Source organism: Myxocyprinus asiaticus, chromosome 29 (genome assembly GCF_019703515.2).
Source record: "Myxocyprinus asiaticus isolate MX2 ecotype Aquarium Trade chromosome 29, UBuf_Myxa_2, whole genome shotgun sequence".
NCBI lineage: Eukaryota > Metazoa > Chordata > Actinopteri > Cypriniformes > Catostomidae > Myxocyprinus > Myxocyprinus asiaticus.
In genome coordinates this window covers 18,118,420-18,145,745 of record NC_059372.1, presented here as the reverse complement: position 1 = coordinate 18,145,745, position 27,326 = coordinate 18,118,420, and the positions used below count along the sequence as shown (strand labels likewise).

Sequence of the window (27,326 nt, the reverse complement as noted above, 5' to 3'; positions counted from 1 at the left end):
ATTACAGTAAATGATAGTAATAACATATAACGTGTACATGGACACTGTAATTTAAAGGGCTACCAGAAATTTTGGCAGATCATTTATTTATTTGAACTTAAAATAAACTTGTTAAGCATTACGTACGCCTTTTAAAAGAAGAATTATGAAGTCATCAAAACTCCTGCTGTGACAACAGAAGAATGAAAGATTTGCGTATTCCTCTGACGCCAGATATGTTTGAAGTTGGCTGGCAAGTGAACGCTATATTTGTTTGGCAGTGGTCAATTGGCATGAATTCTTCAAACGCACTTTATCACGATTCAGCTCGGGGCAGCACATCTCAACACACTGTTAATCTTTATAGAGCCCCAGGCCCTGAAGTCTGCCCATATCTGTCTGCTGTGAAAAATGTGCTAAAGTGCGAGTATTAGGGCTCCTAGCTACGTAAACTCAGATGGGGTGTGTGTATGCATATCCAAAGAGGTGTCTTTCAGATCCTGTGTGGGTGCCAGGAAGCTGACCAGAATGAGAACAGGGGCCCAAGTGCCATTGACCAAATCATGCATTTTGTTTTTCACCTGTCCCTTATTGATTACATGATCTTTTTTTATTCAGATTGAATTAAACATACACTGTGAACACACATGGGCTACTTACGTATGGTGCATTACATTTTGGATATTGTGCTATCTGCACTAAAATGTTTGTGCTAAATTATTCAAAACACTGAATCTTTAAAGGAATAGTTCACCCAAATAAAAATAAAATTCTCTTATCATTTACTCACCCTTATGCCATCCCAAATGTGAATGACTTTCTTTCTTCTGCTGAACACAAATTAAGATTTTTAGAAGAATATTTCAGTTCTGTAGGTCCATTCAATGCAAGTGGCCTGAACTTTGAAGCTCCAAAAAGCACATACAGGCAGAATAAAAGTAATCCATACAACCCCAGTGGTTTAATCCATATCTTCAGAAGCGATATGATGCTGTGGGTGAGAAACAGATCAATATTTAAGTTCTTTTTTTTACAATAAATTCTCCTCCCTGCCCGGTAGGTGGCGATATGCACAAAGAATATAAATGAAGATATGGATTACTTTTATGATGCCTTGATATGCTTTTTGGACCTTGAAAGTTCTGGTCACCATTCACTTGCATTGTATGGACCAACAGAGGTGAGATATTCTTCTAAAAATCTTTGTTTGTGTTCAGCAGAAGAAAGAAAGTCATTTACATTTGGGATGGCATGAGGGTGAGTAAATGATGAGAGAATTTTTTTGGGTGGACTATTCTTTTAAAAATATAACTTATTGGCTTCATATCTTCACATTAATTTCCCTTCTATATTAAAATAATTCAATTAATTTACCTCCAATTAGTGCTCAACAAACTTTCTCTGTGTATTGTTATTAATTTATTCAAAATCTTTATTGGGCAATAGCTTTTACATTCTGCTGAAGAAAAATCTGTACCTTTAGAGCCTATTTTCCATGCAATTCATACAAATGTAATCTTTAAATAATTGTTATAGTATTGCGTTATCTTATGTTTTCATCATATTTACTGCAGTATCTTTTTCCTCATGTGCTGATGTTTGTTCTTATATTACATGCACATTTTTAAAAATGATTTACAATAAGATGTTATTTTATTTCATGTTTTCTTTTCTTCTAAGTTTTCATTAGATTTATTGCAGTAGTATTGACTCACCCATAATCTTTTTCCTTGTATGCTGATGTTTACCCTTATATTACATGGTATGTTTTTATTTAAGATTATGTTTAAGTTTAAGGTTATGTTTGAATATATTAGATATTGTATTTAAGATTAAGATTAAATTTATTTGTAAGATTTTTAGTCTGCAGTTGAAGTTTGATAAAAGACTTGTTATTCACTGCAGTTACATTCTATGTGTGAATCACAACATCCTTTTTCTTTCTTCTTAAAAACCATAAAAACCGTTATCTCAGCTGTTCCAGGTGCCAGACAGTTCGATGGCAGTTTGAAGGAGGAGGAGGAGTTCTGGAGAATTACATGCTAAAATGAGAGAAGAGTGCCACAAAAATCACTGTATACAACAAGACGAGTTAGTGTGATTAATTTGTGAAACACTGTATTGATATCACAATACCACTGAGTGAGAACATCACATAATTACAGTGTATGTGTGCCTGCCATGCTCTATCAATATGGTTCATTGCCTGCATGTCATTTCACTCTACATAGATGTAAATTATAATTCGCATACAAATGTGTGGCCCACAGAACTTTTCAGAATCACTTTGCGTTAACGGTAGATGCATCGTCAGTGAAGTTTTTTTCTTCCTTGCCTCCGCTTTCACTGAAATCAGTACCATTTTTAGAGCTATGACGTGAGCATGGTGGCGCAGTCCTTCTCACTAGCAGAACGTCTCTGGTTTATTGGGGGGTTAACTACTCAATGCTTTTGTTAGTCCCTAAGCCTCACACTCCCCCAAACCCCCCACCCCTTCCCTCCATCCTCCAACTGCTGCGTCAGTAGGGGACTGGTATATAAGACCTTGCCACCTCAAGCACTCAAAGACCAAGATCTCTCCAGCTTTATTCTGCAACAGGAGCTACATCATCTTCGAAGTTACTGCTCCTCTTTTCCATCTGATCTTTGCACACTTTTATTTTTGCTCACTCTTATTTCGTCAGTATGCAGTTTTTGGCAACCCTAGTGTCTCTTTTGCTGGTGCTGTACAGTGTGAGAGCAGCTGCCGTGCTTCCAGTGGAGGAGAGGAACCTAGTGCACAGTAGGGTGAGTGGGTGCCAAGTACACTTCACTATGTTTGAGATGTTCAATGAGCAATGTATATGTGTTTTTTTTAGTGATTCAGTTTTAAATTTGAGTTTGACCAAGAAAATCTTTTGTATTTATATGCATCCTGATGTTCAATGTCCTTAAGAAACCATTCTATAATTTGAATATTCATAATAGTAGTATTACTATTAAAAGTAGTATTTTAGAAGTTACTTTATTAAGTGCATAGGGCAATGATTTTATATGAATTTGTGAATTTGAAATCCATTTTAAAACATCATACATCTTATTCAACTAAATTTTTTTTCTCATCAGGAACTAAGTAAAGAGCGTAAGGAGCTGATCCTAAAGATGATTTCTGGGCTGCTGGATGAAGTAGATAACAGCATGCTTGCTGGGGAGATAGCACCAGCCCCTCTGGAGATGGAGGAGCCCCTTGAGTCCCGTCTGGAAGAAAGGGCCATCTACAACCGGTTATCACAGCTGCCACAGCGCGACCGAAAAGCCCCCTGCAAAAACTTCTTCTGGAAGACCTTCACATCGTGCTAACAGCTCAAGCCCTGCAACAATTCCACACTCCCTGATACCTGACATGAACTGTGCAGACCTCCACTATACATACCATCTCCAGTGTCTGAAGAAAGGTCTCCGGGGATTTACTCTGACACAGTCTGTTTGTTAAAGACATTGATGATTATATTTATTTATTTATTGATCTATTCTTTAATATATTTATGGACCTTTTTGTTATTCAGCATTAAAAAAATAAAGCATGGTTAAGATATTTGCTTTTTTGATCAGTATGTCTCATTCACTGTGGTCAGCATCAAGAAAAACATCAAATTATGTTATGCTGACTGTTGAACAAAAATATAACATATAGTATAATAGTCTACAGTACATACGGTATAAACATTTCCCTCAAAGAATAGATAGCATATATTTGTTATAGTATTGTTTAAATGCCATTTACTAAAGCAATGGTTGTTTGACACTTAAAACACCAAATTAATGGATTGACAGTTTTGTGGTGATTATGATTTTTTCTTGTCAATTAATTATATGTAACTGCAGCTGATGAGATGGTCTGCTTCAAGTCATTATTCCTCTGGACTCAGTCATTGTCTAATAATTAATTATTTGCTGGCAAATTCAACTAAATATTTATTTTTACTAAATATTTAAGTACTGGGTACACTACTAACAACACTATGTTTAAGATAATCTATATTATGAATACTGCCATTTGTAAGTATTTCAAGTACGTACATCAGTTACTTGTATTTTCAAAATTTTAGCTTTAACACTTGTCCTAGAAATTTTACATCTGACTTGAATCCTTTACTGGTGTCATTGTTTCCCAATATCTTACAACTCGCCCTTTAACCGACAGGTTGATGGTGTAATGTCCTCAGACATACTAACTCCAGCGGAGGTCTCTTATGTCCTACCTGAGCACCAATACTCACTCAATAATCTAATCTGAGAGTCTTATATTCTGCTTCTAGCACTGATACATTCACTCTATGTTCTTATCTGAGGGTCTCATGCATTGTGCTCTTTTGCTGCGCAGCGATAACAGCGAGACAGTTTACCCCATTTCCCTGTTTATTGGTTTACGGCCGTGTGGTCCCGCAGCAGTGGGAGGCTCTCCACTCAACAAAGTTAAACCTAGCTTATATACATTATTGCATGATCACATCCCATTAAACTTGTTTACTTCATTCTGATTGGTTTAAATTTTGTTGCTGAACAAAACATCCTTGTTTAAAGCAGATAACATAAGGATATAGTCTCTGTGTGATTTAGCCAGATAAAAATGTCAGTGTACCAAAAACAACAAACCAGTCCTAGCTGGTCTTACTTACTTAATTCACAGTTATATTTAATTGATATTATTACTCAATCACAGAAACACAGTTTGTTCTTATAAAAATTCCCTGTTTTTACATACTTAGCCCAGAAATTTCCATTACACCCTTACCAAATGTCTTGAATGCATCAGGAATAATCTAAAAACATATTAACTGACATAAATTATAGTTCACCACTTTCTTCCGTGGAACATAAAAGGACATATTTACGCTGAACGTTAGCTTCAGTCACCATTCACTTTCATTGAATAGAGAGAAAAAAAAAAGATGCAATGAAAGGGGACTGAGGCTAAAATTCTGCATAATATTTTTTTTTATTCCATGTAAGAAAGAAAGTCATACAGGTTTGGAGAAACATGAAGGTGAGTAAATAATGACAGAATTTTCTTTTAGGGTGAACTATTGCTTTAAGTGTGAAAACAGAAAGAATATCTCTTTTTTTGACATTATGAAACATTGTTATGCAAACTGTGTCTGCATAAGCATAGAGCTACTTGCGTCAGTGTTCAGTGCTTCTTTGTTGCTGAATGTGAAACCTGTTGACGTAATGATTTACCATTGAGACTGCGAAGACTTTTGGAGCCACATAACCTAAAGTGTTTCTTGCACATGCTCCAGACATGTCATGCACCAGATCATGTTATCAGCATTTAAAAATAATGTTTGCACTCCAGTACAATTGAAAATCACTTTGTTTTCGGTTATGTTCTGCTAAAAATGTTCAGTTTTCTTTTCTTGAACCGTTTTTAGTCCCTGGTGACAAATGCTATCATGCTTATAATAGAGTGAAAACATTTTGAGACACGTGTTCATTTTCTGCTGTTAAAACTGCTGAGTGAGTGCATAACTAGTTCTCTTTTTAGCCAGAAAGTATGGAAAAAAAAAATACTGTAAAACAGCTATTCATCTACTGGAAATAACTTCCTCCCTGGCAGCGAAATCTCTGTTTTATCACTTAAGGCCAACCTGCTGCACTTGTTCATACAATGACTTCTCTATGAAATGCATTGTTGTTTGTGTTTAAATTTGTGTGAAAATGACTAAACACTAAAAAGATATCACATTCTAAATGAAAAGAGAAAATTATGTCTTAGTAGATGTTTGATTCTCTATAGTGCTGCTGTCTAACTTCATTGTGAATATTATGTAGCGTACCCCTTTCATCAGCTGTTAGGAATCAATATTCGCTCATTTACACAATCTTTTCCATATTTGCACAATCACTGGTACAGAAACAATAACAAGTATAATACTCATTTATACAGTGATGAAGTTTATTGTAAATAATTTGCCTTAATAGGTTATATATAGTGATTAAATAAAAAAATGAAATAGAATGAAATTCAATGAAATAATATAAAAGATCAGATGCAATAAAAAAATCAGCCCGATCTAATGAGAATTCGTCACAATAGTACGAGATTGGATTCGCCACCAAGAATTATTGTGACGAATTCTCATGAGACTATGTTGCAAAAAATCATTATTACATTATTACACTAGACATTTTTCAGTCCTCCTTTTGTGCACAGGTGTATCTACTTCCCTGAAGATCAAATCTTTAATTTAGCTGACAAAATCTCTCTCTTTTGGCTGATGTTTTGTCCTTTTTGGAGCTATGTAATGTTGCATAGTATTTATTTTAAATAGTAAGTAAAATGAGACGGCTCGTTTCCCCCTTCAGTCTCATCTGTGTTCTGGATAATTGTATTTTCTGACTTTTTGTGCCAGATCACACACAGATGTTGCACAACAAATGAACTTTTTCTATCACTCAGACAGACTTGACAGATTTGTATCTTCTTTTGTTTTAATTTTACTGATAAATACTATTTGATATAGTCATGAAATAGCCAATATTAACATTGAAAAAAATGATACATAGCAAGTGTGAGTCTGGTGAAACAGGTGTTCTTTTTGCAGAGTTGGGGAATGTTATTTTTAAAAGTAATTTTATATTATTTTGTTATTAATATCGAAAATAATTGTTATCATTACTTTGTATGGAATGTAGCGAATTTTAGCATCATTTTTAAATGAAAAATGCCACCCCCCCCCCCCCCCCACCACACACACTCTTTACATTTTTATTGTCATAACAATGGCAACTTAGCTGCATACTCAGAAAATAGTGCAAAAACAAACACAGTACAAAACAACGTACATAAATTAAGAGAAAAGACAAAATATAGAGCTCTCTCGCTCTCTCCTGCACTCATTAACATGCACGTGCAAAGAGAGAAAGGCCATGTAAATGGGTAAAATTAAACTGATGCTCTAGGTTTAAATGGCTTTTAATGGCAAATACACACATACAGAATGTATAAAGACTTTAAAGAGCACGTCAATATAAAAACAAAGCCAAATCCTGGACATTTAGGCATTTTAGAATTCCCATTTGGTCATCCTATTACTGTACAGGTGCATCTCAATAAATTAGAATGTCATGGAAAAGTTCATTTATTTCAGTAATTCAACTCAAATTGTGAAACTCATGTATTAAATAAATTCAGTGCACACAGACTGAAGTAGTTTAAGTCTTTGGTTCTTTTAATTGTGATGATTTTGGCTCACATTCAACAAAAACCCACCAATTCACTATCTCAAAAAATTAGAATATGGTGACAAGCCAATCAGCTAATCAACTCAAAACACCTGCAAAGGTTTCCTGAGCCTTCAAAACGGTCTCTCAGTTTGGTTCACTAGGCTACACAATCATGGGGAAGACTGCTGATCTGACAGTTGTCCAGAAGACAATCATTGACACCCTTCACAAGGAGGGTAAGCCACAAACGTTCATTGCCAAAGAAGCTGGCTGTTCACAGAGTGCTGTATCCAAGCATGTTAACAGAAAGTTGAGTGGAAGGAAAAAGTGTGGAAGAAAAAGATGCTCAACCAACCGAGAGAACCGCAGCCTTATGATTGTCAAGCAAAATCGATTCAAGAATTTGGGTGAACAAGGAATGGACTGAGGCTGGGGTCAAGGCATCAAGAGCCACCACACACAGACGTGTCAAGGAATTTGGCTACAGTTGTCGTATTCCTCTTGTTAAGCCACTCCTGAACCACAGACAACGTCAGAGGCGTCTTACCTGGGCTAAGGAGAAGAAGAACTGGACTGTTGCCCAGTGTTCCAAAGTCCTCTTTTCAGATGAGAGCAAGTTTTGTATTTCATTTGGAAACTAAGGTCCTAGAGTCTGGAGGAAGGGTGGAGAAGCTCGTAGCCCATGTTGCTTGAAGTCCAGTGTTAAGTTTCCACAGTCTGTGATGATTTGGGGTGCAATGTCATCTGCTGGTGTTGGTCCATTGTGTTTTTTGAAAACCAAAGTCACTGCACCCGTTTACCAAGACATTTTGGAGCACTTCATGCTTCCTTCTGCTGACCAGCTTTTTAAAGATGCTGATTTCATTTTCCAGCAGGATTTGGCACCTGCCCACACTGCCAAAAGCACCAAAAGTTGGTTAAATGACCATGGTGTTGGTGTGCTTGACTGGCCAGCAAACTCACCAGACCTGAACCCCATAGAGAATCTATGGGTTATTGTCAAGAGGAAAATGAGAAACAAGAGACCAAAAAATGCAGATGAGCTGAAGGCCACTGTCAAAGAAACCTGGGCTTCCATACCACCTCAGCAGTGCCACAAACTGATCACCTCCATGCCACGCCGAATTGAGGCAGTAATTAAAACAAAGGGAGCCCCTACCAAGTATTGAGTACATATACAGTAAATGAACATACTTTCCAGAAGGCCAACAATTCACTAAAAATGTTTTTATTATTGGTCTTATGATGTATTCTAATTTTTTGAGTTAGTGAATTGGTGGGTTTTTGTTAAATGTGAGCCAAAATCATCACAATTAAAAGAACCAAAGACTTAAACTACTTCAGTCTGTGTGCATTGAATTTATTTAATACACAAGTTTCACAATTTGAGTTGAATTACTGAAATAAATGAACTTTTCCATGACATTCTAATTTATTGAGATGCACCTGTATATGTGACCATGTAAGTGGTTTGTTTTGGATGTTAAGTACCATGCCAAACCACAGAAATGTCATGCCATCTACAGGAACTTCTACCGGACTACCACATTAATTTTAAAGAAATGAAGTGCAACAAAACCACGCAACGTGGATTAATTATCTGGATGTTGGGCGAATCCGATTACATGCATGTCTGTATAGGGCTGTGCAGCTAAACAATTTACTTGGTGTGAAGCGTGGGCGTGACCCATTTCCCTTCACCGTTATCATGTAAAAGCTTTCTGATTTTGAATAAAAACAAATTTTTCCAACTATATCTATACCAAGAATTTGATGATTATCATGCATGTGAGCTAGTTGGTGTGTTATGAAATGCAGTTGTTTTTATTTTCAAACTATTAGTGTATTCCAGCTGTTTTGAATGGGTGGACCAGCCGTCAATCTGGGTGGACCAGTGCCACCCTGTCCTTAATGTGGCCTCGCCCCTGGATGATACCAAAATCATCTTAGAGGTTTCATTTTATAATCGGTCTGGTCCACTCTCAGAATATTGATGGCAGTCGCTTTAGTATCTCATCCATAATCCTTCATAAGAGTGCTTCTGATTTTCACTGCTGACTCTGTGTCAATTAGATTTTTAAATCATTGGATTAATTAAATTCTAAATACATAGTTAATGCAGGAGATTCTACTCTAACAAGACATCAGTGAATTGGATCTGATAAAAGTGTAATAAATATAGTTAAAATAATGTAATACCATAATCACTTGGGTTTAACAGCTTGGATTGAAACAACAAGATCATTAATGTTATTCAACAGTGGCATATGATGATGCAGTAACTTATTAAATCAAGTCTCTGGTTTACTTAAAAAGTCAGTAGGGACCAAATGTAATTAGGCAGAGAAACAATAAACATGCTGGTCTTGTCCAATTCACTGAGGGACCATCTTAATCAGCAAAATGAAGACACAAGAAACACCAATACACTTAAGGAATTAAATGTTGTTTCATCTTAAAATTACATTATACATCTTATATCAAGCAGTATTATCATGTTATATTATTTCCTATGGTCATGGTATAAAAACAGCACATTCCCTAAAACAGTTAAATGCATGTTTTTGTTCTTTCTGCCTTTTTTTGGCCAGTTGGATTTCTCTAGGATATGTTTTATTAACCAAAGGTTTGTGCCCTGAGCTCCAATGAAAGCATTGTGAGGGGACATCAAAGCTGCTGCTGGTAACCAAAGCATTTTGATTGCCTTGGCTTTGATCTGAAGGCATGCTTCCACCTGAACATGAATTTGAAATTTATATGTAATGTGTTGTATATTTATCTTTGGGAAATACACACAGGACTCACTTATGTCTCTATTTCTAATAAATAATAATAATTAAACAAATAATTAATGAATTAAAAAATTTAAGAAAAATCAAGGGATGATTCATTCACAGCAAAATTTAAAACAATTAAGTCAAGTATTTTTGTAAGCACAAATCCACACACTTAGGTATGTTGATGTAACCTCAAGGCACTGTTGTTGTTCAAATGTTATTCATAGGACATTTTCTGTTAATCAGTTTTAGTTACGTAAATGAGGTGCTGGCCTCAAAATACACATAGATGAAAATCTAGTGCAAAAATGTATCAAAAGGCAAGCAGTCAGATTACATGTGGCCCCTCAGATTGTTTAGCCAAGTGAAATTTAAATTTAACTACAAAAACAAAACAAAATGTTTCTTCGTAAATGTACTGTAGTTGAGTACTACATTTGCATGGTTTTTCAGGTATTTGTCTAAAACGCTGTGGCAGAAATTTCTCATTCATGTCTAAATTTGATAAGTTTAATCAATAGCAACTTCTACAAATCACTTGCTATAAACTGAAAATCATCCAGACCCTCATGCTGCTTGAAGCTGAAATTACTTTTCCCCCCAGTGAAACAAAAGAATTTCCATAGAACGAAAAAAGTTTATTTTTAAGATTACACATTTCAATTGCATAAAACATTTCTATCAAACTGAATTTAATCATCTTAAATTAAATGAATAAATCTTCAAATTAAATTAGTAATTTTCAAAATTAAATAAAACTTATATATATATATATATATATATATATATATATATATATATATATATATATATATATATATATATATATTTAAAATGAAAGTTTTATTAATTTAATTTCGTTGAAGATTACTCAGTTCACTTTGATGGAAATTTGTTATACAATTGAAATGCGTAAATTATAACTCTAATTGACTGAAATATTTTTTGAGATCAGGATATGAACCTGAGTCCCGTTGCTCGCTATTTGTGAACTGTCTTGCCTACTGTTAGTCTTGCACACACAAAGCAGCCACGTTTCCACTACCGGGCCAAATGAGGACGTGCTAGTATGTGCCAGGGCCAGTTACGTTCCCACTGTCACTTCCGGGGCTTCACTGTGCCTCCTCTGGGCTTTCTTGGGGCCAATAACCTTTAGTCCACCTATTGCCCTTGGGCCAAAACAAGGCCAGCCGGGGATTGAGGCGGTTCAATGTCAAAAGCGGAGTTTTGCCAAACTTGTCAGGATATGTATCCAGCGCACAACGGTACAGGTTCGGGAAAAATAAATAAATAAATGCGGACACAGTACAAATCCGTTAAAATGTCCAATAAACAAAGCGGTGCCCAAAGAAATTAGATAACTAGATAGCATGATACCTCAGCTTGAGCTTCCCTCTTGCTTGTGAAATGGGCAGGGTGTGTGATTACACCAACTCTCTGTTCCCATGTCTATCTGTCAGTGGATTACCAGCTTTCTGATGGACAGGCAGCAGCTTGTGAGACAGGGGAAACACACTTCCAGCACCTGTACAATCAGCACTGGTGCCCCCCAGGGATGTGTGCTCTCCCCACTACTCTTCTCCCTCTACACCAATGACTGCATCGCCAAGGACCCCTCTGTTAAGCTCCTGAAGTTTGCAGATGACACCATTGTCATCTGCCTCATCCGAGATGACGATGAGTCTGCATACAGAAGGGAGGTTAAACAGCTGTCTGTCTGGTGCAGTCAAAACAACCTTGAGCTGAACACGCTCAAAACGGTGGAGAAGATTGTGGACTTTAGGAGGAACACCCCAACACTACCCCCTCACCATTCTAAACAGCACTGTGGCAGCAGTGGAGTCATTCAGGTTCCTGGGCACTACCATCTCACAGGACCTGAAGTGGGAGACCCACATTGACTCCACTGTGAAAAAGGCCCAGCAGAGGTTGTACTTCCTTCTCCAGCTGAGGAAATTCAACCTGCAACAGGCACTGCTGATACAGTTCTACTCAGCAGTCATTGAGTCTGTCCTCTGCACTTCAATAACTGTCTGGTTTGGTTCAGCTACGAAATCAGACATCAGAAGACTACAAAGGACAGTTTGGACTGCTGAGAGGATTATTGGTTGCACCCCTTCAAGAACTATACACTTCCAGAGTGAAGAAAAATCACTCTGGACCCCACTCACCCTGCCCACTACCTTTTTGAACTGTTGCCTTCTGGCTGACGCTTCAGAGCTCTGAGCACCAGAACTGTCAGGCACAGGAACAGTTTTTTCCTTCAGGCTATCCAACTCATGAACAGTTAAATTGCTCCATTGAGCAATAACTATGTGCAATACACACTTTAGTCTTTCTTATATTTATCCAACACATCCAACCACATCTGCTATTTCATTCCTCTGAAAAAAAAAACAAAAAAAAAACATTTGCACTGTACATAACAGATTTGTATTTACACTGTACATAACAGATTGTATTAGATTTGCACTACCCATGTGTATGTGTGTATGTATGTATGTGTCTGTACGTATGTGTATACTTAGTTTTTATTTTTATTTTTTTATTATTATCTATGTCTTGCTGCTGTTTTTGTATTGTTTTGTATTGTTGTACACTGGAAGCTCCTGTCACCAAGACAAATTCCTTGTATGTGTAAGCATACTTGGCAATAAAGCTGATTCTGATTCTGATGTTGGCACCGCAGCAACGCTTTAAGGGCGTGTTTTTGGGCAATGCTGTAGAATTATTGGCCCGATGGTGGGAACGCAGATTGATTTTGGACTTGCGGCTCGAGGTCCAAGGCTATTGGCCCCGACTGGCAGCGCGCAGTCTTTTGTAATAGTTGTCTATGAGGCCCCAAATTCTTGCAGGTGGTATAGCTGCCATTCGTCTTGGCAAAATGCCTCCAGGTCATGCAAAGTCTTTGGTCGTCTTGCATGAACCGCACGTTTGAGATCTCCCCTGAGTGGCTAGATGATATTAAGGTCAGGAGACTGTGATGGCCACTCCAGAACCTTCACCTTTTTCTGCTGTAACCACTGGAGGGTCAACTTGGCCTTGTGCTTAGGGTCATTGTCGTGCTGGAAAGTCCAAGAGCGTCCCATGCGCAGCCTTCGTGCAGAAGAATGCAAATTGTCTGCCAGTATTTTCTGATAACATGCTGCATTCATCTTGCCATCAATTTTCACAAGATTCCCCGTGCCTATAGAGCTCACACACCCCCAAAATATCAGTGAGCCACCACCATGCTTCACAGTGGGGATGGTATTCTTTTCACTATAGGCATGGTTGACACCTCTCCAAACATAGTGTAACAGCTCACAAACAGAAGGGAAGGAGAACACAGGGAAGCAGGTTTTTCCAGGCTCAGGTAGGACTTTTAATCGGCCACTTCAGTGCTTTACAACTTCACAAACTCGTCAGCTTCACAGGCACGTAGACTTAAATTCATTAGCTTCACAGGCACGTATTAACTTAAACACATCAGCTTCACAAACATAACAGATTAAACGTGGCAGCTTCAGGAACACTGTGGCCTTCCTTGTGCCAGACTCTCTCTCCCTCTCTGCTGGTGGCGTGGCAGCTTATATGTCGCTCTCCCCATGCTCACTGGAATTAGAGACAGGTGTTTTACACTTAATCTAGCTCAGGTGCAAGCACCCTTACCACTTTCTCTCTCTCCGGACGGACGCTTGATCACGCCCCCGCTGCCACACATAGCGCTTATGGTTGTGACCATAAAGCTATATTTTGGTCTCGTCACTCCAAATTACAGTGTGCCAGAAGCTGTGAGGCATGTCAAGGTGTTATCAGGCATATTGTAACTGGGCTTTTTTGTGGCATATGCGCAGTAAAGGCTTCTTTCTGGCAACTCGACCATGCAGCTCATTTTTGTTCAAGTATCGTCGTATTGTGCTCCTTGAAACAACCACACTGTCTTTTTCCAGAGCAGCCTGTATTTCTCCTGAGGTTACATGTGGGTTTTTCTTTGTATCCTGAACAATTCTTCTGGCAGTTTACCTGATCATCTTTCTTGGTCTACCTGACCTTGGCTTGGTATCAATAGATCCCCGAATTTTCCACTTCTTAATAAGTGATTGAACAGTACTGACTGGCATTTTCAAGGCTTTGGATATCTTTTTATATCCTTTTCCATCTTTACAAAGTTCCATTACCTTGTTATGCAGGTCTTTTGACAGTTCATTTCTGCTCCCCATGGCTCAGTATCTACCCTGCTCAGTGCATCCACGTGAGAGCTAACAAACTCATTGACTATTTATACACAGGCACTAATTGCAATTTAAAAAGTTGCAGGTGTGGGAAATTAACCTTTAATTGCCATTTAAACCTGTGTGTGTCACCTTGTGTGTTTGTAACAAGGCCAAACATTCAAGGGTATGTAAACTTTTGGTCAGGGCCATTTGGGTGATTTCTGTTATCATTAACATGAAGGAGCCAAACAACTATGTGATGATAAATGGCTTCATATGATCACTATCCTTAAATAAGAGACAGTTTTTTTTTCAAAATCAATGCCAAAATTTCACAATTTCTGCCAGTGTATGTAAACTTTTGAGCACAACTGTATGTGTGTGTGTGTGTGTGTGTGTGTGTGTGTGTGTGTAATAAAGATGCACCTCAACTGTGCGCTGTCTCCTGACTCCTCCATTGCCCATGAACTTAGAGTTATCACAAAAGTATACCTGGTTGCAGCTCCAAATACAAAATAAATAAATAAATAAATAAATAAATAAATAGGTTCATGACACTCCTGCATTCAGTGCCCATGCTCTAAAGTCAAGAATAAGTCATTATAATATAGTAAACCCTGAATATGTCTTTATACTGTAGCAGGCTTATCAGTGAACTCATGAAAGTCATCCAATTCAAAATAATAAAATAAAAAATAAAGCTCATCACTTTGTTTTGACAAATAACTTAATAATGCACATATTTAGGTACTTAAACAAACTTGTTTGAGAAATAATTGAATAGATATCCAAGTGTGGAATCCCACTCCTCAACTTTTCTAATTTAGACATTATTATATCTTATAGTTACATAAATGGTGCTTGTGAAAGGAGGACATAAATGAGCAGATGTCAAGTTTGAGGTAATGTGAGAGAAGAGAAATTCACACCTCTTTTTTGAAACTTTCCCCTTCTAATATGTGAGATGGCAGGGCATGACCACAGAATGCTCATTTATTATAATGCTTATGTTCTCTTCAATTGCAACAACACTGTCTACGTGAGAGGAAACCACCTCACTGGCAGTAAATAGGAAGTGAAGGGAAAGACGCACAGTTACATTTTTAAATGACTGGCCATTTGCTATTCCTTGTTTATCCAGCAAACATAATATGGTTTGAGACAAGCAAACTAAGGCCCCAATCAAAATGTCTTGTTTTACTGATCTTGATAGACTTCCGCAGGCGAGCAGTGAGTAATATTTCAGTGCTGCGTAAATGGCAATATGCTCCATGTTAGATCTTTGTCACTGAGTCAGGGGGCATCAGAGAGCACTCTCGCTTCATTAGTTCTGCATTGTCTGTGCATTTGCTTTTACCTATTGCCTCCAGCAATGTTTCTATCACCATCAATATTTCTTGTTCTGTGTTGACATTTGAAGGTAGGACTACTAGAACAGACCTTGATTTGGTTATGGGTAAGTAACTAAGACATTTGAAATCAAAGGAAGGACTTGCCATTTGTGGAAATATTGCCAATGGCGAATGAAAATCTATATTTGGTGTTTCTGATTTATTTAAGTTGTTGACTATATACAGGTGCATCTCAATAAATTAGAATGTCGTGGAAAAGTTCATTTATTTCAGTAATTCAACTCAAATTGTGAAACTCATGTATTAAATAAATTCAATGCACACAGACTGAAGTAGTTTAAGTCTTTGGTTCTTTTAATTGTGATGATTTTGGCTCACATTCAACAAAAACCCATCAATTCACTATCTCAAAAAATTAGAATATGGTGACATGCCAATCAGCTAATCAACTCAAAACACCTGCAAAGGTTTCCTGAGCCTTCAAAATGGTCTCTCAGTTTGGTTCACTAGGCTACACAATCATGGGGAAGACTGCTGATCTGACAGTTGTCCAGAAGACAATCATTGACACCCTTCACAAGGAGGGTAAGCCACAAACATTCATTGCCAAAGAAGCTGGCTGTTCACAGAGTGCTGTATCCAAGCATGTTAACAGAAAGTTGAGTGGAAGGAAAAAGTGTGGAAGAAAAAGATGCACAACCAACCGAGAGAACCTCAGCCTTATGATTGTCAAGCAAAATCGATTCAAGAATTTGGGTGAACTTCACAAGGAATGGACTGAGGCTGGGGTCAAGGCATCAAGAGCCACCACACACAGACATGTCAAGGGATTTGGCTACAGTTGTCGTATTCCTCTTGTTAAGTCACTCCTGAACCACAGACAACATCAGAGGCGTCTTACCTGGGCTAAGGAGAAGAAGAACTGGACTGTTGCCCAGTGTTCCAAAGTCCTCTTTTCAGATGAGAGCAAGTTTTGTATTTCATTTCGAAACCAAGGTCCTAGAGTCTGGAGGAAGGGTGGAGAAGCTCATAGCCCAAGTTGCTTGAAGTCCAGTGTTAAGTTTCCACAGTCTGTGATGATTTGGGGTGCAATGTCATCTGCTGGTGTTGGTCCATTGTGTTTTTTGAAAACCAAAGTCACTGCACCCGTTTACCAAGAAATTTTGGAGCACTTCATGCTTCCTTCTGCTGACCAGCTTTTTAAAGATGCTGATTTCATTTTCCAGCAGGATTTGGCACCTGCCCACACTGCCAAATGCACCAAAAGTTGGTTAAATGACCATGGTGTTGGTGTGCTTGACTGGCCAGCAAACTCACCAGACCTGAACCCCATAGAGAATCTATGGGGTATTGTCAAGAGGAAAATGAGAAACAAGAGACCAAAAAATGCAGATGAGCTGAAGGCCACTGTCAAAGAAACCTGGGCTTCCATACCACCTCAGCAGTGCCACAAACTGATCACCTCCATCCCACGCCGAATTGAGGCAGTAATTAAAGCAAAAGGAGCCCCTACCAAGTATTGAGTACATATATAGTAAATGAACATACTTTCCAGAAGGCCAACGATTCACTAAAAATGTTTTTTTTATTGGTCTTATGATGTATTCTAATTTTTTGAGATAGTGAATTGGTGGGTTTTTGTTAAATGTGAGCCAAAATCATCACAGTTAAAAGAACCAAAGACTTAAACTACTTCAGTCTGTGTGCATTGAACTTATTTAATACACGAGTTTCACAATTTGAGTTGAATTACTGAAATAAATGAACTTTTCCACGACATTCTAATTTATTGAGATGCACCTGTAATATACAATATATAAATTTGTTTTTCTTGTCTCCAAGAAAACCTTAGATGCCAGTCTTGGTTCCTGCCAAGTTTTCTTTCCTCACTTATGCTGTACGTCTTAGGGAGATTGTCTTGCCACTGTCACCTTTGAATTGCTCACTGCAGGATTTTTAAGGCACTATTCTTTTTAAAGCTGCTTGGGAACAATAAGTATTGTGTAAAGCTATATGATATAAATGTATATAAAGCTACACGAATAAACTGAATAAAACAGAAAACTGTGGAGTTATTTGCCCTTTATTGAGCTGTAGGTGGGAAATCGGTAACAGGAGGTCAAATTGTTTGTCTACTAAAATCGGTCTCTGCTTTCCGAATTTCCGTATTGCCCCCAGTGGCCGACACTAGAACTACATTTAAACGCATATGCACCTTTGTGTGACTAGACATGAGGAAACGTTATCTGAATGAAACATTTGAGTACCAATTACATTACATTCTCTTAACCCTTAAGTTAGATTAAGGGTTAAGAGAATGTAGGGTTAAGAGAATGTAGAATGCATCATGGCGGTGCAGCAGTTTGAGGCTCTCTACAAGGGACGTGTCGACACAAACGTTCTAAACCATTTATTTGTGTTGTTGGCAGTAGTAGCGGCAGCGTGTGCTGCGCAAAATGGAATGGGACACCCGTTTACTGTCGGCGTGACAGATGCGCCGCAATGGACGCTTTCAGTGTAGACAGCATCATTGATTATAATGGGGTTCTATTGCTTTTGCCACGATGTGCCGCCCACGTCCAGTTGGGGTATGACACTGCTGAGACCAAAACTGCTTTCTTTCACTTATTTCTTTGTTAGATAGAAATCAAAATGTATGCACATTTATATGTAGTCATTTAGCAGATGCTTTTATCCAAAGCAACTTGTGAGGAACATTACAAGCAATTTGTCATACAAAGATCAACAACATCTACAGTGTTGCACTGCCAAGCTCTCAAGGTGGCCGGAGTAGTATAGGCACTAGCACAGAAGAGACAAAGAAGGATTTTTATTTTCTATTTTTTGTACAGTAAGTGCAAGTTAAGTTCAATTGTAAGTACAATTAGTGTGGCTTGATCAAGTGCTCATGGAAAAGATGTGATTTCAGCTGGTTCTTGAATGTTGAGATGGTTTCAGCAGATCGTGTGAAGGTTGGAAGCTCATTCCACCACAGTGGAATAGAGAAACTGAACGATCGTGAAATAGACTTTGAGCCTCCTTGTGATGGGACCACCAGGCGCCGCTCATTCATAGACCGCAGAGAGCAAGTTGGAATAAAGACCAGGAGAAGTGAATTGAAGTAAGGGGGTGCGATTCCATTGGCTGTCCTGAAGGCCAGAGTCAAAACTTTGAATTTGATGCGAGCAGCTATAGGTAGCCAGTGGAGTGAAATCAAGAGTGGGGCCCTTTTTGGCTGATTGAAGACCAGACATGTTGCTGCATTCTGGACTATCTGCAGTGGCTTAATTATGTTAGCTGGGTGGCCAGCCAACAAAGCATTACAATAGTCCAGTCTTGAAATGACCAGAGCTTGGACCAGGAGCTGTGCAGCATATTCAGAATTTCCTGATGCTGTAGAGCACGAATCTGCATGACCGGGTGGTACTAAAGGCACAGACCCCCCTCTGTAGTAGCCCTGCCCCCTTCAGGAGTTACACCGCCCTCTTTTGGAGATTCCACCGCCATTTAGAGATCTCCAGGCTGCAGCTATACCAACCTGGATTTTTTGGGCAAGTTGGTTTACAATCAGAAATTTGGTACAGAAGGGCCAAATTTGGGCAAATTTTTTTTAACCAACACCAATTTCCTGCAAGATAATTTTGCAGAGAGGCCCCCTGCTGTGTAGATCAGGACATTTGCTTATGATGAACACTGTTATTCTTCCAACACACTTTCCTCTGCTCTGATGAGCAAGTGGGAACAGAGTGAGTGGGAAGCTGATGGCTTGTTGGAGCATATGAAATAGTTTTGATTATTAATTAAAAACAGTGTTGGTAATGAATTCATAAATCCAACAAATAATTGTGCTTATGAACATTTTGGAGTTAGTGCCATGCGGTATTATGCTATAAGGCGTTGTGTGCAGAATACAATTTTTTTATTTTATTTTACTTAACATTTGGAACACCAAGACTTTAATATAGACTCATTATAGACTCATTATAGACTCAGGGTTGGGGAGTAACAGAATACATGTAACGGGATTACGTATTTAAAATATAAGTAATTTAAATCATTGGTAATTAGAATACAGTTACATTCAAAAAGTATTTTGATTACTGAAGAGATTACTTTGCATTTAATTGTCATTTTTTTCATTTAATATTTAGTCCTTTCAGATGGAAAACGTCATGTTAACTTGTGTAACCTCCATTCCCTGATGGAGGGAACGAGACATTGTGTCGATGTAGTGACACTAGGGGTCACTCTTGGGAGCCCGAGACACCTCTGGTCTTTGATAAAAGGCCAATGAAAATTGGCGAGTGGTATTTGCATGCCACTCCCCCGGACATACGGGTATAAAAGGAGCTGGTATGCAACCACTCATTCAGGTTTTATGCTGAGGAGCCGAGACAAGGTCTGGCCATTTCAGCAGGTAGTTCAGCATTGTGGCAGGAGGGACACAACATCTCGTTCCCTCCATCAGGGAACGGAGGTTACACAAGTAACCATGACGTTCCCTATCTGTCACTCACTCGACGTTGTGTCGATGTAGTGACACGAGGGGTCCCTATACGAAACGCCACAATTGGCTGAACTGTGTTACGTGAACTGGCGGTGTGTGGCGGACAGACCACTGTGTGCCTCGTAGCCAGCACACCAGGTCGACACGTAACCTCCTCCAACATAGTTATGACTGTCGAACGGCCCTTTGGGGACAAGTCGACCACCCAAAAGATAGAGACAGGCTAACCCAGTCGTGGCCTCTTTTCCCCTTCTTTTTTTCCACTCCTTAAAAAAGAAGGAGGATTATCCGACTGGGCCGCCAGGTCTAGTCGGGGGTGTCCCTCCCAAGGGGAAGACACCGTGGAGACCACACCTCGCCCCAAGAGAGGGGGAGATATTTAAGTGGAAAAATACATCACATGGTCTTTCCGACCATGTGGAGAGGCTTCAAGGTAGATCCTACCCAACAGGGAGGAGTTACTACAAACATGAAGACTGAGGCAGAGGGGCTCTGCCCAAGGAAGACGCAGTTTGCCAACAGGGAAATGAATTAGCGGAAGATATATATCGCATGGGGTTGGCCTTACAGGGAACCGCCACATGCGGAGCACCTACCCCAGAACAGGACTCTTAGTTAGCACATGTACTGGGCCGGCAGCGAGTCTCTCCGAAAACTCGACTGCCACAGGGTTCGGAGAACCCTGTCAACCAGGGAACAAAGTTTGTGAACACTACTGGGAATTAATGGCACACATCTTCAGCTCAAAAGGAGGTGGAAGGCGTTATGTGCAAGCGATACACCCGGCCGGCTATCTCGAGCTTATCCACTTGTATTGCGTGCCACTACCTGGGATGAAACCAGTTCCACCCAGAGGTTGTAGAACCTTGCAAAGGTGTTGGGTGTTGCCCAGCCTGCTGCTCTGCAAATGTCTGTTGGAGAGGCACCCCTGGCCAGGACCCAGGAGGCTGCTACACCCCTGGTAGAATGGGCTCGTAGCCCTCCCGGGGGCGGCATGTCCTGGGCGTGATATGCCATAGTTATGGCGTCAGTGAGCCAGTGGGCGATCCTCTGCTTGGAGACAGCGCTTCCTTTCCGCTGTGCACCAAAGCAGACAAAGAGCTGCTCAGAGATCCTAAAGCTCTGCGTGCGATCCAAATAGATGCGTAAAGCGCGCACCGGACACAGCAACGACAGGGCTCGGTCTGCCTCCTCCTGGGGCAGCGCTTGCAGGTTCACCACCTGGTCCCTAAAAGGGGTGGTGGGAACCTTGGGCACATAGCCCAGTCGGGGTCTCAGGATCACATGAGAGTAGCCCGGACCAAACTTCAGGCACATTTTGCTGACAGAGAACGCTTGCAGATCTCCTACCCTCTTGATGAAAGTGAGCGCAGTCAGGAGGGCAGTCTTCAGGGAGAGTGCCTTAAGCTCAGCAGACTGAAAAGGCTCAAAGAGGGCTCTCTGTAGACCCTGAAGAAGTACAGAGAGGTCTGATGAGGGAACGAGGCACGGTCTGGAGGGATTCAGCCTCCTGGCACCTCTTAGGAACCTGATGATCAGGTCGTGCTTCCCTAAGGACTTATCGTCGGCTGCGTTGTGGTGCGCTGCTATGGCGGCAACATACACCTTCATGGTGGAAGGGGACAGCCTCCCTTACAACCTCTCCTGCAGGAAGGAAAGCACTGATCCGACTGCACATCTCTGGGGGTCTTCCTGTCGGGAAGAACACCACTTAGCGAACAGATGCCACTTAAAGGCATACAGGTACCTCGTAGAGGGGGCCCTAGCCTGAGTGATCATGTCTACCACTGCAGGGTGGAGTCTCCACTCTCCCCTGAGGTTCACTTGCTGTGACAGTGCGTCCGCTGTAGTGTTGAGGTTGCCCGGGATGTGAGTGGCTCGCAGTGACTTGAAGTGCTGCTGACTCCAGAGGAGGAGACGGCGGGCGAGTTGTGACATACAACGAGAGCGCAGACCGCCTTGGTGGTTGACATATGCTACCATTGCCGTGTTGTCTGTCCAAACTAACACGTGCTTGCCTTGGATCAATGGCCGAAGCCTCCGCAGGGCGAGCAGAATTGCCAACAACTCGAGGTAGTTGATGTGCCAATACAGTCGCGGGCCCGTCCACAGGCCGGTGGCTGCGTGCCCATTGCAAACAGTGCCCCAGCCTGTTTTGGAGGCATCTGTCATGACCACGCCGTGCCTGGAGACCAGTTCTAGAGGAACACCTGAGCATTTACATTGAAGCACTTACCTGGCTCCTTGTGACCACACCCGGAACAGCCTGGGACGGGGGAGGAAGAGGCCTGTCCTCGTAACCCATGGAGACTACCACATCAGGGGCGCTCAGGGGCGGAAAGACCACCGCTGGAGCGCCAATCCTGCAAGGAAAAACCTGTGGATGGTAGTCGTGATGACGACCGTGCACACTGGGTATGTGACCCAGGGAGGAAGGAAGCCGCTCTTTTGCTGAACTGTTGGGCACCGCAGCCAATTGGGCATGTGGTGAAATCAAACAAAAAGGCAACAAAAGATTTTCCACCCGGCCCTCCACCGGGGGATGGAGTGGTCTTCTTACCAGCTCCAGGTGAGTGGGTTCCTTCATCCTTGGGTCGCCCATCTCAGGGTTTCTTTGATGACCTACGTGGGTTCTTAGGCGCCGACTGTGAGACGAGTGGCGTCTGCTTCCTGTGGTGGGCTCCACGCCGGGGCCGGGCCAAAGGGGCGGGCTGCAGCGGAGCCGGTGAAGTCACCGCAGGGGGATGCCCTTGGCGACGAGCAGACGGGGTGCGGGATCTTGAGCCATGCCGGGGCAGGATGTGCCGGATAACCTCCATCTGCTGCTTCACCGCCGAGTACTGCTGGGCAAAGTCCTTGATGGTGTTGCCGAATAAGCCAGCCTGGGAAATGGGGGCAGCAAGAAACCGTGTCTTGTCGGATCTCACCCATCTCGACCAGGTTGAGCCAAAGGTGGTGCTCCAGGACCACTAATGTGGCCATCGTCCGCCCGAGAGACCGCGCCGTGACCTTCGTCACTCGGAGAGCGAGGTCGGTCGCTGAGCGCAGTTCCTGCATCAAATCTGGGGGGGAACTACCCTCGTGCAGTTCTTTCAATGCCTTGGCTTGGTGGACCTGCAGGAGAACTGCGGAATCGGGGCCGGGCAGTAAAAGGTGCCTCCCACGATTTCGTCAGCTCCTCGTGCACTTCCAGGAAGAAAGGCACTGGAGCGGGGCGTGGCTGCTTTGAGCGGCGCCGCGAGCCCAGGAACCAATCATCAAGCCGCGAGGGTTCAGGGGAGAGCGGAGGGTTCCACTCTAACCCGACGCTCACGGCCACCCAGGAAAGCATGTCCATCATCTCTGCATCAGCCTGTGACTGGGCAATCGTCCCCGAGGGGGGGAGCCCAGCTGAGGCTTCTGCATCCGACTGGACAAGCCTGCTCTCCGATGCTGTGCTAGAGAGCTCATCATCTTCGCGGGCTCCGAGCAACAAGACAGACTCGCCGTGAGAAGAGCCGGCGAACTCATCCGGAAGCCCGACTGGGGCAGACGAGCATGCTGGGGAATGGGAGGTCCGCGGGGGGATACCCGGCGGAGGCGATCGCATTGGGTTCCCCAAATCGCCCCCAGTGCTATCCGCGCTGTCCTCATACCCGTAGGTAGAAGGAACGAGGCGGGGAGCCACTGTGGTGGCTTGCATTCTTACGAAAGCAAGCCGCGACCGCAACGTTGCCATGGTCATGTTTTCGCAATGGTTACATGAACCATCCACAAACGCTGCCTCCGTGTGGGTCGCGCCCAGACACGAAAGACAGTGATCATGACCATCCGAAGTTGAGAGGTAACGACCGCAACCAGGAATAACACACAATCGGAAAGGCATCTTTAAAAAGACGCGTCTTTAAAAAGACGTTCCGTGTGTGCCGCTCTTTTAGAGAAATATACTCTTTTAGAGGAAAAAAGCTCTTTCAGAAAATATACTCTCTTTGTTTTCTGCAGAAGCGCCCAGGGCGTTCTCTGCAGTGCACCAGTGCAGGCGAGGGAGAAACCACTGAAATGTGCCATCAGATACAGCAGAGGTGAATGAATAGTAGAATTCAGCTCAATGAGCATGACCGTTCGGCTCCAAAGAGAAAATCTGAATGAGTGGTTGCATACCAGCTCCTTTTATACCCGTATGTCCGGGGGAGTGGCATGCAAATACCACTTGCCAATTTTCATTGGCCTTTCATCAAAGACCAGAGGTGTCTCGGGCTCCCAAGAGTGACCCCTAGTGTCACTACATCGACACAACGTAGAGTGAGTGACAGTTAGGGAATCACTTATATCTTTTCTGTATAAAGTTATAGCCAATTTTACAACTTTGTTGCCTTGACGATGTAATGTCAACAAACCCTAAAACACTTTACAGCTCAAATAATACACAAGTTTTAACAGAAGAATTAATGTAAGTGCTTTTATAAAATGATAAGCTTCACATTTTTGCCTTTAAACACTCCAAAAATTGGCCCCATTCACATCCATTATACAGTAAGTGCCTCACTGTAACTTAAATTTTTGCTCTTTTTTTTTTTTTTTTTTTTTTTAATAATCAGCTTTATGGCACAAATGCTGTCGATTGAGCTGAACTTGTATTGTACCTGGAATATTCCTATATGTTGTAAACATAATGTATTTAGAAACACACACACACACACACACACACACACACAAACCTACTGAATATCTAATAAACTACTGGACATTTTAGGTTATTCAACAAAGCTTTTTTACAGAGTACAGTAGAAAATACAAGGAACTGGTGATATAGCAGATGTGTGCAAATAGCTCTATAAATGTTAAACCACCATTACAATTTGTTATCCAAGTAAACTGAATCAGAAATCTCAATAATTACCATATTTACTGTTCAATGGTGCAGCGTGCCTTACATTACTGTGACACTGTCTTTGAGAGGTCCTCTGGTATTTAAAATTCTGAATATTATTTATTAATAATTGACATGCTATTCCAAACCACACTGTTTTCTAGCTCCAGAATTAGCATAATTATGGCTTGACTAAGTATGTTTATTAAGGGAACTGATACAGATTCATGCTAGACTCAGCATTAGGGGAAATAAAAGTAAAGCACCATTTGCTAAAAGCTCTCCTTTGACATCATGCTTGTTTAAGTCTGTCTCACAGATGGTCTGCTAACAAGCAGAGTGGTTGTTGTAGCAGCAGCTCATTAGCTGTGCAATGACTCTGTCATATCCCGACTCTGTCTCTCTTGCACTGTGGTGTAATTACTGAGAATGGACTGTGGATAGAGAGAAGGCCACTAAACACAATATTGACTGTCTTGTTTAAGCGCAGAATTGACCTGTGAGACTTGTGCTTTAAATATCTCAATCACAGACTGGCCACTTGTGGAGCAAAGCCAGAAATGCTCCATCTTTAGCTAACCCGTAATAAATTCATCACACTCAAGACACAGGTAGAACAACTGAACTAGGCCACCATCTCTTGACTGTGGATAGTTTGTTTAATTTCAGTCTCTTACAATTTCAAGGTCAGGTAGATTCCAATTTCAGCAATTGAGAAGCTTTAATGATGTCTGACAAGGCTATTGTATGTCTAAACACCAGTTGAGCATTTTAAACACTAAATACAGAGCACAAAAATATGATTTGTTCAGTGATTCGTTCAGTGACCAATTCTGCCCCCTGTAGGTGGCGACAAAACTGTTATGTTATGAGTGAATCATTTAATCATTCTCTAATGATCTAATGTCCAAGCTTTTCCATACAATGACCATTAATAGTGACTATGACAATCAATCAAGATTTTCAATGAATAAAAACTTAAATATCAGTATATTCCTCACACAAAGCTATCAAATGGCAGCAGAAGACTTGAAATGTGGTATGTCATATGGACAACTTTAATGATGCATACATTTTTTTTTGGTCATTTTTAAAAACGTCATGGTTACTTGTGTAACCTCTGTTCCCTGATGGAGGGAACGAGACGTTGTGTCGATGTAGTGACACTAGGGGTCACTCTTGGGAGCCCGAGACACCTCTGGTCTTTGATAAAAGGCCAATGAAAATTGGCGAGTGGTATTTGCATGCCACTCCCCCAGACATACGGGTATAAAAGGAGCTGGTATGCAACCACTATTCAGGTTTTATGCTGAGGAGCCGATATAAGGTCCAGCCATTTCAGCGGGTAGTTCAGTGTTGTGGCAGGAGGGACACAACGTCTCGTTCCCTCCATCAAGGAACGGAGGTTACACAAGTATCCATGAAGTTCCCTATCTGTCACTCACTCAACGTTGTGTCGTTGTAGTGACACAAGGGGTCCCTATACGAAATGCCACAATTGGCTGAACTGTTACGTGAACTGGCGGTGTGTGGTGGGCAGACTACTGTGTGCCTCATAGCCAGCACACCAGGACACGTAACCTCCCCCAACATAGTTATGAGTGTTGAACGGCCCTTTGGGGACAAGTCGACTACCCAAAAGATAGAGACAGGCTAACCCAGTCATGGCCTCTTTTCCCCTTCTTTTTTTCCACTCCCTAAAAAAGAAGGGGGATTATCCAACTGGGCCGCCAGGTCTAGTCGGGGGGTGTCCCTCCCAAGGGGAAGACACCGCGGAGACCACACCTCGTCCAAAGAGGGGGGGGATATTTAAGTGGAAAAATACGTCACATGGTCTTTCTGACCATGTGGAGAGTCTTCAAGGTAGATCCTACCCAACAGGGAGGAGTTACTACAAACATGGAGACTGAGGCAGAGGGGCTCTGCCCAAGGAAGATGCAGTTTGCCAACAGGGAAACGAACTAGCGGAAGATATACATCGCATGGGGTTAGCCTTACAGGGAACCACCACATGCGGAGCACCTACCCCAGAACAGGACTCTTAGTTAGCACGTGTACTGGGCCAGCAGCGAGGGCGGGCCAGTAGGGTGCTATCAGGACGACCTGCTCCTCGTCCTCCCTGACCTTGCACAGGGTCTGTGCAAGTAGGCTCACTGGGGGAAAACACATATTTGCGCATGACAGGGGGCCAGCTGTGTGCTGGTGCGTTTATGCCGAGGGGGGCCACGGTCACGGCGTACCAGAGTGGGCAGTGGGGAGGATTCTTGGGAGGCGAACAGGTGCACCAGGTGCCTGTCCGAATCGACTCCAAATCAGCTGGACCACCTGAGGGTGGAGTCTCCACTCTCCCCTGAGGGTAACCTGCCGTGACAGCGCATCCGCTGTAGTGTTAAGGTTGCCCGGGATGTGAATGGCTCGCAGCGACTTGAAGTGCTGCTGACTCCAGAGGAGGAGACG

At 41.6% G+C, this 27,326-nt stretch overlaps 1 protein-coding gene across 1 annotated transcript; it reads left to right on the top strand.

Moving 5' to 3' along the window:
- Positions 1–2,559: 2,559 nt before the first annotated feature.
- On the top strand, positions 2,560–3,797 carry LOC127420149 (somatostatin-1B-like). The gene is made up of 2 exons (XM_051662198.1): positions 2,560–2,766; positions 3,085–3,797. The coding sequence occupies exons 1-2, from the start codon at positions 2,665–2,667 to the stop codon at positions 3,316–3,318; spliced, it is 336 nt and encodes a 111-aa protein (XP_051518158.1). The 5' UTR covers positions 2,560–2,664; the 3' UTR covers positions 3,319–3,797.
- The last annotated feature ends 23,529 nt before the right edge of the window (positions 3,798–27,326 follow it).

Excerpts from the sequence above, each read along its gene's own strand:
- LOC127420149 (XM_051662198.1), top strand. The coding sequence starts at position 2,665 with ATGCAGTTTTTGGCAACCCTAGTGTCTCTTTTGCTGGTGCTGTACAGT. Across the intron at positions 2,767-3,084 it reads GGAACCTAGTGCACAGTAGG|GAACTAAGTAAAGAGCGTAA; the intron begins GTGAGTGGGTGC and ends TTTTCTCATCAG.